This window comes from Biomphalaria glabrata, chromosome 10 (genome assembly GCF_947242115.1).
Source record: "Biomphalaria glabrata chromosome 10, xgBioGlab47.1, whole genome shotgun sequence".
NCBI lineage: Eukaryota > Metazoa > Mollusca > Gastropoda > Planorbidae > Biomphalaria > Biomphalaria glabrata.
Genome location: NC_074720.1, coordinates 8971826 through 8984230, shown reverse-complemented (window position 1 = coordinate 8984230; position 12405 = coordinate 8971826). Strand labels below are relative to the sequence as shown.

Sequence of the window (12405 nt, the reverse complement as noted above, 5' to 3'; positions counted from 1 at the left end):
AACCGGCATCTCTCTGTGCTGTGGTACTTACAGTTAACTATCTTTTTTTCTATTTGTTTTTGTATTTCTTGTCTTTTAACGTCAGTATGCTTAGCATTGATTTAATTTCGGCAATGCAATAGAATGAACGGGTCTGCAACGACGAGGGTAGAACTATGAATGTGATTAACGTTATCGGAAAATTAAGCAGAATTTGCCCCCCCCCCCTCTCCTCTTTTTTTTCTTCCCCTTTCCTAATTTTTTTTTTCATCCTGAATTCTTCTCTCTTCAAGTTTCCTGATGCCTCGTACCCTCCACAGGCTTGGAGTGCAGCTTTGATGGATGAACCGGTTTGAGGTGGGGGGGGGGCGCAACTCGTGTTGTCCCTAATGAAGACCCTCTCATTAGGACAACATTCAGAGAGCGTGATATGCTAATTATGTCCCCTTTCTTCCTACACCCCCCCCCCCACCCCGTCTCATCCATCTTCAACACTGCTCGCCTGCTCTCTCATTCTATTTTGTGCCCCCCCCCCCCAAAGCAGACATAGATGGAGGAGGTTTTTTTTTTTAAATCTTTCTTTTCTTTCCTTATCTAGCACAACTCTGTCCTTCACTTTTTGTTCTATTTCTTTTGACGACATGTTGATGTCCTCTAACCCATTCTTCTATACTTCTCCTCTCTGTCCCCTTCACCATTCTGTATGTCTGTCTGTCTGTCTCTCTCTCTCTCTCATTTTCACCAAAATGTACTCTCATACTATCTGTATTTTCTTCAAAAGCCTCTCTCCTCCTAGCTGTTGTAGATCTGCCTCTACGTCATCAAGCCACTGTTCTCGTGGTCTGCCCTTTGTGTGGTGCCTGCCTTTTGGTTTTAGGACAGTTACTAAGATCAAAGAAATGACTTTCATGTGTATTTGGCTTTTGAGGCGTTGTTTCTATGTTCAATACTATTCGTTGCTCTACTATGGGATAACTGGCACACTTGTCGTAATATGAGGCAGGGGGGGGGTATGCATTCTCGAGACTTACTCCCTCTCCGACGATTACCACTCACACTCTCTCCGACGATTACCACTCACACATCCTCATTGTCCATCTCGTGACTTTCTTTACAGATACTTCATAGAATTCCAGTATTGCCAGGATATAGCTTCTGGACTCCCTTAACTATATTCGTATCTAATTTTTATTATCAAAAGACGAAAAGAATTGTCTAAATTTTTTCCTTTCATTAATTAAGATTTTATTGAAACAAAAAACAAATGTGCAGATTAAAAGACTAAAGTATTTTTACCAAAGTATACTCCCTAATAACATCAGTATTGGACTTCGATCTTTTTTTAACACAAACTGCTAACGTTGTGTTGTCAGCCATGTTGTCTCTGGATCACACACACTTCCTCCCTTCCCGCGCTGCAGGCCCTCGCTCTGGCCTCGCCTGAGATAGAATGACGAGGACATATCCCGGCATGCGTGGAAGTCAAGATATGGAAATGCAATAATAAGTTGCCATGAAGTGGGGAGAGTGCGAGAGGGAGGAACGTGAACGAAAGAAACGAGGAGGGGAAATAAAGTGTCAGAGAGAGAGAGAGAGGACTTGGCGAGAATGTTTTGTGTAAAGTGTCCTGGAAGAATTCTACAATATTTGTGTTGCATTAGTTGGCAGTTTGATAAGAAGTTGTATGTACAGATTTACAAAGATCCTCATTCTCCTTTCCATAGAGCATTGCCAGTGTTCACGCTGTAGTCTTTACTGATCAGCCTAAATATTATGTTTCTTGTTATAACTTTAAAATGGCGGATATTTTGTTTAGGTGAAGGTCATTTCTGTTTTTTGTTGTTTTTTTAAAGAGGTTGAACTCGTGTTGTTCCTTATGAAGACTCTTTTTAGGACAACGTTCAGAGAGTGTGATATGCTAATTTACAGTCCTGTGACGTGGCAACGAGCTATCGGTCTAAACTGCCCACAGGTTGTGACGTTGCAGGTCAGTGTTCAGGCCTTCTGTAACGATTGGTCTCGCTCTGAACGACCGCCGTGTGTCCTACTTTGACGGACTTGCATGTATTGACCGCGCGCTTCACGTGCAAATGAGTTGGCCGTAATAATACATCCGAGGTCACCGGGGGTCACTTTAAGGTTTCGGTTCTAGTGCATCGAGCGGTTAGCTTTTTTTTGTTTTTCTAGAAAGATGGCCGGCTAAAAGTCTGAGAGACCAGGGACCATGTCTCCCCCACCAGCCCGTCCTATTCTTTGTTGATTGACACCTGTCGACCGGCTGTGGCCATGAAATTGGGAGTGTTCACACAGATGTAATATATGTCGTTGCGTCATGTCATAGTTCGTCATGTTTTAGTTTGATGTTTTTCATTGTTCCTGAATTTTCAATTATTTTGACAAATGACTTATAGCTCACTCCGTGTGTTTACATTCAAAGAAAAAACAAATACATGCACCCAATCATTACAAAATTATTGTTAAGATTTTGAGACATCGGTTTCATCCTCATTATTTTTTATATTGACGATCTGAAATTGTTGAGAGAATTGGAAGACTCGTTTTGTCTGTCTATCTATCTATCTATCTATCTATCTATCTATCTATCTATCTATCTATCTATTTATCTATCTATCTATCTGTATATCTATCTGTCTGTCTGTCTGCTTGTCAGTCTGTTAATCAAAGTGTTTTTTCTTTGACAACTTGTCGATATTTCTTTCTGTTAAACTATTATTTATAAAAAAAAATGTACATAATCTTCATTCAGCTTAAATACAAAACTTTCTGTTGATGTATTCTTCCCCTCTCCCCCTTTACCAACCCGTCACACTGTCTATACTTTGTCACTGTCACGACCTTGTCGCTCTGTCACAAAATTTTCACTCTGTCACAACCTTGTCACTCTGTCACAACCTTGTCTTTCTGTCACGACCTTGTCACTCTGTCACAACCTTGTCACTCTGTCACAACCTTGACACTCTGTCACAACCTTGTCACTCTGTCACAATCTTGTCACTCTGTTCGCTATAAAACCCATCCCATGGTGGTACCATACATTCTCATTTTTTTTTTCTTTCTCGTTTCTCAGGTTCCAGGACAGCAGTGATCACGTGATAGAAGTGAACATAGGAGACTCCCTGGAAATAGTCTGCCCGTTTTACAATAGCATGTCAATGCAAGGCAACTGGGAGTACTATCTGATTCAAATGGTAGGCGTCTTCGTTGTTTGGTCTTGTCCCTATATGTAGCTTTAGTCTCTTACCTACATCATATTTGGAGTTTACTAGAATGTTTTGCTGCCCCCCTTGGCCCGTTTTACAATAACACCTCAATGCAAGGCAACTGGGACTACTATCTGATTCAAATGGTAGGCGCCTTCGTTGTTTGGTCTTGTCCCTATATGTAGCTTTAGTCTCTTACCTACATCATACTTGGAGTTTACTAGAATGTTTTGCTGCCCCCCTTGGCCCGTTTTATTGTATTCAGTTAGGGAGAAAACTTAAAACTTTGCATCAAGTTTTAGAGAAACAGCCTTTGAATATAAATTATAATACGATTATTATTATAATGGCAAAGTAATGAAACGCTTTCTTTTGGAGTGTGGAGTTAAGGCCCTTGATGATTGACTGTCTCCTCTATCCTTCAGGTCACTCAGGACAGCTACGACGTCTGCATTATTGATGACACGAAAAAAGCCAACCCTATCCTCAACTGCAGCAACCCGGAGCAGAGGAAGGCGTTCACCCTGCTGATCTTTGAGTTCCAGCCCATCCCTGGCATTCCAGACTTCCAAGCAGGGAATAGCTACTATTTCATATGTAAGTATCTTGATACCTTCCCCACCCTAATGATAAAAGTTGTAATGATACAAGTTGTAATGATACAAGTTGTAATGCTAAAATGTGTAGGCTAAAGATGGATCTACTTAAAATACAGCAATATTCAGATTCGAAGACTGTGTCTTTTATATTATCTCAAGTGTATGTGTTTTATCTTAGTTAGACATCACGCAGTGCCCACCACATGCACGACCTTATGGCCCTTTTAGACAACAAAGAATCGTTCCCCAATACATGTACATAAGTTGGACTACAATGCTACTGCTACTTACATTTCGCTCAGCACAGAACTGTTAGTGTTTAACTTATTGCCGTACTTAAGATAATGAAAATAATACAGGACTTGAACCTTTTCCATTTTTCTCACGAGGAAAGCACCATCACTTTCTAAACTCTGCCATCCAGACCTCAGTACCCTATAATTTTCAAAGTGGTAAAAAAACAACAACTCTTTCCTGAGTACAAACGTATTTCTAAATGCTTCCAAGTTGATCAAAAAGTACTTCAGATTTTCATTGTTGTAACCCAATTCATGCTTACAATCAGATAAAATGCTTCGAAAGTTTGTTTCTTGAACTATAAAACACAATGACTACATTAATGGTAATAAGTAGAGGAGAATGTATTGAGTCTATTATTGTAACTCTTTTCTGTATAACAAAGTGGAAAAACTGTTATGGTAGTCATGTAGCAGACGATCATTCGTTGGCCTCCTTCAGTCGTGAAACGACTATGGTTCATCTCGAATAGAGAGATGAAAGTCTTTGCATTGTCTAAGGTCGGAACGATGTCGCCCACACTGCAGTTCCCCCCTCTCCGCGCAGCTGACGAGACCAAAGGAACGGAATGTCAGATACAGTTTGAGATCAGTAGCGCCGCAGGCTCTGCCTGGCTGTGCACATGTGCAGCAACCTGCCTAAAGGTCACCAGCTCCTGATTTTTCCTCAGGCTTGTCTCCCGAAGCCTTTCCCATGTTTGGGTATAGCCGCAAGGCAGCGGAGGTTTGGATTCAGAGTTTTCCTTCTCCTAGATTAGTAGCGAACCAAGGCTAACGAGCCCCTCCTGCCCGAAGCTTACAACCAGTTCAACTGCTGGCCTTCACGTATTGTTCAGATACTGAGCCCCGCGGGACTGTTATCACCAACAGGAGAAGGGGCAAAGGCGAGACGATCATTATTGGAGCACGATCAATTAAGCAATGTCAAGGATGCTCAATTGAACCTCGTTCTGATAAACTATTTGATTCTGCAGTGCTGAAAAGCTACAACCGGAAGAGGATAAACTATTTGATTCTGCAGTGTGAAAAGCTACAACCGGAAGAGGATAAACTATTTGATTCTGCAGTGCTGAAAAGCTACAACCGGAAGAGGATAGACTTTTTGATTCTGCAGTGCTGAAAAGCTACACAAAAATAAGCAACATTAGCCACATTTCCTTTACTCTTCACACCGGAAACACCAAAAAGCTAACTATTTATGGACTTTCTTCCATGTATTCAAATCTTCCATATAATCACAGTAAGAATGAAATTTCATGCTATTTATAAACTTTTTATTTGTCCTCAGCAACTTCCCATGGTACGCTGTACACTTTAAACAATCAGTTCGAAGGAGTCTGCAAGTCACACCACATGAAGATGGTGCTTAAAGTTTTGCCTAAATCCACGGACACGAATAAAGGTGAGGGAGCTAGAAACAGAATATTTGTGCCTTTAGAACAGAATTTGAGAACACTCTAAATCATGAGTCTTTGAGTGAATGTGATATAATTGGATTGCCAAACATTCTTCTGATTTTTTTGTCCACGTCATTGTGATTTACATTTTTGAAACACTTATCAGTAGAATGTTGAGCGGGGTGACATAAATCCTCTTGGCTACCTTACAGGGGGGGGGGGGTGGAAGCTAGGCGCTTAACTTACTAACAGAAGTGGCTCTAGATTGAATCCCTCTAATGGGGACTTGGCATACATTGTGGGCAGTAAAAGTGGTTGGTCGTTGTGCTGATCACACGACTCCCTCGTGAACCTTAGGCTGTAGACACAGATGAGCTGGACATAATCTTTCCCCAGGAATCTCAAGCTCCGAAAGGGTTATATCTTTTTTTTTTTTTAATTAATCTGAGAGGTTTGGGGCTCGAGTCCCGATGTATTCTAGAGAATTTAAATTCAGAAATCGGTCTGGAACTGATGTGTGCTTGCTGAGCGCCTATATACAGCACAGAAACCTTCTCCAACACAATTCAACATGTCCGCCAAAGACCACGTGACAAATCGTGGAAAACTTTCAAATAAGTTACAGACTTTTATAAACAATAGATCTGGTCACATGGATATTCTCATGCTGAGCTTTTCTTTATTCTGTGCCAGGTAATACTAATGTCAACACTGGCAGCCAGGACACGGTTACTACCAAGCCCACGTCAGCCACGACCACAACTACAACCACCACGACTACAACCACGACGACAACCACAACAACCTCCGCCACCACAACAAGCAGCACAAATCGTCGTACTCAAACAGGTGAGTGACCCAGATCTGATATGCCTCTTCACAGTCCTTCTATCTCCATCTTTGTAACTTCATCATTACATTTGGTCCGTGCTTATATTTCTTCAAGTTACAATGGTCTATTTTCGTTTTAATTCATTATTATTTTCCTTTTAATTTAAGCAATTGTTTTCAAGTGAGCAAAGGGAAATAACCTACAAAATGTTATTATCACGTTGTTATTTCCCTTACAGCACAGTAAATTGTAAGGGTAGTGGATATTATAATTAGCTTAATAATAAAGAATTTTATATAAAACTTAATAGTTAGAAAGCTTTATAATTATAATTAATTAAACGGAAATGTTTAATATATTATACACAATTTTAATTCTATTAAATACGATTCATTACAAATCTGCAATGCAGTGATTTCTTTTCCCTTTCTGATTGCATTCAAAGTTTGTTTTAAAATTATAGGAGTTTTATTTATTTCCTATCTTCTTAATCTCTATTTCCGCAAATCAATAAAATATTATTTTTTTTTTACTATTTTCAGTGAAGGAAAATGAAGATTTAATTCCTGGGTCAGAAGGATTTCCCTCCGACGACACAGTCATAAAAAGCAGAGACAACCCTAATATTAATTCTGGCATCATCGCAGATGCAGGCAAGATAGAGAACTCTGCCCCCTGTTTATCCTGCCACAGCATCAGCAGTTTAGTTTCCTGTATAGCATTTAGTGTTCTATTAACTTTGACCTTATTAGCATGCTAGTACCTGCGATGTATTGAGAATGACAGCAGTGAGTTAGATTGGATGATTCTCTGAATGATTCGATATGTCAGACGTGTCATATTAAAACAAATATAACCTTTTTGTTTTATTTTTTGTACCTGTTCATTCCAGTGATTTAACACAGGGGGGGATGTTAACGAAAATTCATTCACGATGGTTGAGTATGAACTTGTTAACAATTCATTCTAAAAAAAATGGCTGATGGCGGATAATTTGTTTGATTCATTACGTTTCACGGAATTCATCCACATTGGCCTTGCTTTCCAATGTTAACCCCATATTGGCCCATGAATGGAATGTTCACATTAAGAATGACGTTGAGAGAGGGGGTGGGGAGAACATAGAGATATGTATATTTTTTATTGTTGATGTTTTCAACACAAATCTAAGCTTGCTGAATGCCAACAGATTTCTATGATGTCACTACATTCATTCCCATGTCATCCTAGTTGTCCTTGCTAATGGACATGTTGTTTCTCCTGAGGGCAGAAACTTAAGAGGCTCTTAGGGAAATAAAGTGTGGTTGTAGTCTAGTGAAAAACAAAAATGTATAAACTTCTTTAGCCTGTCATTAGTAACTACAGACATGGGCCAATTATTTTTTATTATTTTATAAATGACATATTCTATTGCCTGGCTACAATTACAATACAAAATGTTGCAGTAAGTTTAAATATATAGATACAATTTTTGATGATTGTACATCAGTAGTATATATTTCCGAAAGTAAAATAATGAAAAGTTTTGTTTTGTTTGAAATGTTTAGAAATATTTTAGGAAAGGCACTTAAACCATTGTCTGTAGTTATGCCCTCTGTTATTCCAGTTTTTATGAAATCCATTTAAGGCTTTACTGTTTCATCATTTGTCTCTGTCTTACGCTTTTTTTTTTTTAAAATTTTATTTCATTTTTTCCCCCTTATATTCACAAAAAAAGCCAAACAGTTTTCACATCCTTGTTGAATATTGCCTCCCTTTATCTTAATTATCTCCTCTTGTCTAAATCTTACATATAGTCTTGCAGATTTTTTTTTTTTTTTGTTTTTCTGTTTGTTCTGTTTAATCATTGTGATAATTTTTTTCTTGTCTATTTATTATCACCAAAATTTTTAAACAATGGTTTCTTCAGTCTGTGGACTGTTTAATTTTTATATCAACTTCTTTTAGAGAAATTAAATTTACATTTTTTTAAAAATAATTTGTGAAAATATCAGATAGGTTTATTCTAGGTGAAAAACTTCTGTACAAAATTGTCTGATCATATTTGGCAAGTTACTTCATGTATATCGAATGTAGATCTAGTTTAAATATTTAACTAATCCTAACTTTGGCTTTGAGAATTTTAGCTTACTTTAACGTCCAGCTGTTACTAGCATTATCTACGACAGTAGCCATATTTGTTTCCAGTTTTTGTTTTCTTTTCTACTGTGTCAAAAACAAACTTACAATTATTTAAAAACATTCACACATCACAAGAAAGGAAACAAAATAACTTCAACTTCTTGCCCACCAACAATGCCTTACAGCGTTTTTTTTTTTTTTTTTGCATTATCTATAAATTTTAATGTATACATATATTGTATGGATATAATTATATTGTAGGAATTATCTCCTTCTGCTACATTGTCATTTTATATAAATATTCCAGAATATCATGTTTTATTTGTAGTTTTTTTTTGAGTTTCTAAAATTTATATAATTCTATTAATTTTGTTACCATTATGTTTCAGAGTAAGCATTTTTTTTTTTTTAAATATTAAATTATTTTGCTACAAGATAATAGTTTGATTTTTTACATTTTTGTTAAGCTTTGTTAATGATAAAGAATAATTAGTTACTTGAGATTTTCAAACAAAAAATTTTTAACATCTTATTTTTAAATATTTTTTTCTTCTCCACATTTTTACATTATTGTACATACTCATTATTGCATACCTATATACGTTTCTATGTAATCACCCAGGTGAACTTGTATAATATGATCCTAGTTGTTACCATGGTAACAGCTTTCTTTACTTGCCAACCACTATTGTGATTTTTAAACTAAAATAATTTCACTGTTGTCGAATGTAATTTTGTAAAAGAATTTTTTTTTATGACACCACTCCCCAGACACACAGCCCCCTCTTTGCCTCCATTTATGTTTCTGTACTGTCAAACACATTCATTGAACTGACCAATCAATTTGCTTCTTTGTTATTGAATGATGTAAAAACTAAAAATCACATGAGAGTTTCTGACCAATGATTGAACATATTTATGAATCTGTGATGATGATTGGGTGTAAATTAGTTGCGTGCCAGATTTTTTTCCTCAAAATTCTTTCATTGTGTCTGTTTGTTTATAAGTGTAGTTGTGTGTGTGTGTGTAAGCATGTAAAATTGCAACATGTTGCAAAATCTGTTTTAGGTCTTAATTTGTATGTACAGCTTATTGATTTTTTTTTCTTCATGTTTTCATACAAAAATATTTGTATAAAAATTTTGAACATTAATACCAAATGGAATAATTTTATTTTTAAGCTTTTTTTAAGTAGAATCATTTATTAATCATATGGTTGTTAAGTTAATAATATAGTAAGAATATATATTTTGTATTCATTAATTAATTTCAGAATTTAATGTTACTACTATTTCATTTGTTAAACCTTAACTTTGACTGGTCATTGAGCTTCAATTAATGTGTTTTAAACATTTTTTCTTTATGTTAACCTGCACTGAACTATACAAGTTTGACTTTGTTACTCCAGAATGTAACGTTTTGTGTGTTTGTGATATGTTTTATTGTTTTTGTACAGATTAGAAAGAAGGTTGGCTGTTTTATGGGGGCGACAGCAAACACTACACAAAAGTAATTTATTCAGAAGTGGGATGGGGAGGGGGGGTCAGTGTTACTGTAAATAGACTGACAATAACAAGACAAGGAAGTTACGTCAACTAAATGAATGATTGTCTCTTGGATTCAATGTAACATAATAATTGCATCTTGTGGATTGAATCGGATTGACTTGGGTTGAATCTGATTGACTTGGAATTGAATCGGATTGATTTGAATGGAATGAAGTTTGAATGTTTGCAGTGGAGTGAATGTGAAAACGTGGTTGCAGATATTCAGATTGGGCCTTTCTTCCTGTGCACGAGAGTGGTGCTTAGTTTAACTATGAACAGCCATATCACATCAACATATCACTTAGCTCTGGTTTCCTTGGTAACTGTTGATTTCCAAGCCTCATTTTAGTAGCCCCCAAATTTTAAATTTAAACTAATCACATATTATGTATGCCATTCTAACAGTAATGTTATGACAGCAATGTAACGAAATCTCTTTATCTGCATATCAATTACAACAAATTTGTTGTATGTCGAGCTATAAAAGTTTGTACATTTTTTTTTTAAACTGAATAGTGTAAATAAATGTATGAACTCAGAAACACTTTTCACAACTAAATGATCAACTTTGCAGGGTTTTTTTAATACATGAAAGCTTGTTGAATTAGCTGATTATGTTGATAGCTATGTTAGTCTGATAGATAACTCTCTATATTTAAATATTTAGGTCTGTGGGTCAGTTAAGGCAATATTTTCCCAACAATTGTTAAAAAAAAGATTAGTAAAAAAAAAAATGATTATTATACAAAAATATGCTGGATATATATGTCATCATGATACATGCATTTATATACAAAGAAAAAATATATATAGTTCGGTGATTATGGTGCAATAATAGTAGGTCTAAAATATGTAAAGTCTCTTTTAATTTTTAACCTTCATAGAAGAATAGGAAAACTGTCACTACTAAATGAACTTTTAAATGTTTTTTTTGTTTCTTTTGTACACAAAGTTATGCATATTTTTAGATTAACCAACTACCAGATTTTTCATATGTTTACATCAAGTGATGTGTCTCGTTCTTAAGGCCTGGTGTGTGTCTAGTGTGTATGCAGCATAATAAAACAGAGCAGGTAATTCACTAGAACAAATATTTTCTGATGAAGAACGCTTTAATCTTTTTTGTTTTGTTTTTTTTTAACTTGGCTATTTCAAGACATGTCTTTTGTTTCTTTTTAAATTAAGACTCAACTTCAGATGTTTGTAATCAAGATGATGTACATTATTAGTGCTATATTATATTCTTTTTTTTTTTTTAAATCAATTTGTATTCTTTATCTTTTGATTATTTAGGGGTTACATTTTAGTGTAGGCATACATTTGATTTACAAAGGCTATTAAAAGAAAAATTGTGTGGCTTGATGTTGATGAGAGGATGTCCAGATATGGCATGTGTGGATGTGTGTCTGTCTGCATATATTGTTACATGTTACACTTGAAAAAAAAACTGTAAAATTTTTATGATAAAATTTTTGTAACAATTACTTTGAGAGTGTGAGATCAACACTTGAAGAAATAAATTTATGAACAACAGATTGGTGTCTCTTGTATATACATAAGCTTTGTCTTACAATGGATTTAAGTGTTGAATGCATAGGAGTCTTACGATGGGAATGTCACAGCACTGGAGGTACAAGCAAAATATTTTTTAAAATCCTTAAAAAAAAGAAAGAAAAAAAAAAAAAAAAGCGGATCTTAAGGGAAAGAACTCTCTCTTAAAACTATATCTATCAATAATGTAAAAGTTATTACCCTTATTCTAAATCATACATAAGAATTAATTACCAGTAATTAATTGGCTACTTGAGTATTTTTGTTTATTGATTAATGTTGTGTTTTTTTTTTGGTATAAAAATTAATTGTTTAAAGTATCAACTTGATTGGAGAATATGCTAGGGAGAAATTAAGTTAACAATTAAACCCAACAAAAATCAAAAATGTGATTATTCAAGTATTAGTTTCCCATGTTGGTTGGTATCAAACAACACACTTAACTACCAGTAGTTAATTGTCTAATTGGTTACATTGAATTATTATTGATACGTGTCCTGTCTATAACAATTCATAATTTTACGAAGTTTCAACTTGATCCGAGAATGGGTGAGGGAGAAATAATGTGTACACACTTTTTACCAGACAGACAGCAGGTCATAGTGTGTATAAGCTTTGTAAAAACTGATGGCTCATTATCCAGAGATATTTGATTACTTTAAGTCAGACGTAACAGAATTTTTCTTTGCAAAAAAAATATTCCAATCCTTCAACTAGAAATCACGAAAAGATTGAACACAAACTGTAGACCAAGCAGAAATACGCTTAATAATTCAAATTCATTTATTGATTCGCAATAGTAGACTTAGCATGAAGCTGAAATTAAATTAATTATTAAATTAAATCCCCTCCCCCTTTTTTT

The 12405-nt window shown here is 35.4% G+C and overlaps 1 protein-coding gene across 2 annotated transcripts in view; it reads left to right on the top strand.

Annotated features, from left to right (window-relative positions):
• Positions 1-11525, top strand: part of LOC106054337 (ephrin-B2-like) — a 452268-nt gene extending 440743 nt beyond the window's left edge. For both annotated transcript variants that reach the window (XM_056042980.1, XM_056042981.1), the window contains 5 exons: positions 3068-3188; positions 3626-3797; positions 5384-5497; positions 6186-6341; positions 6867-11525. In XM_056042980.1, coding sequence (XP_055898955.1) covers positions 3068-3188; positions 3626-3797; positions 5384-5497; positions 6186-6341; positions 6867-7084 — 781 coding nt within the window. In that variant the 3' untranslated portion in view covers positions 7085-11525. The remainder of the gene's footprint in view (positions 1-3067; positions 3189-3625; positions 3798-5383; positions 5498-6185; positions 6342-6866) is intronic.
• The last annotated feature ends 880 nt before the right edge of the window (positions 11526-12405 follow it).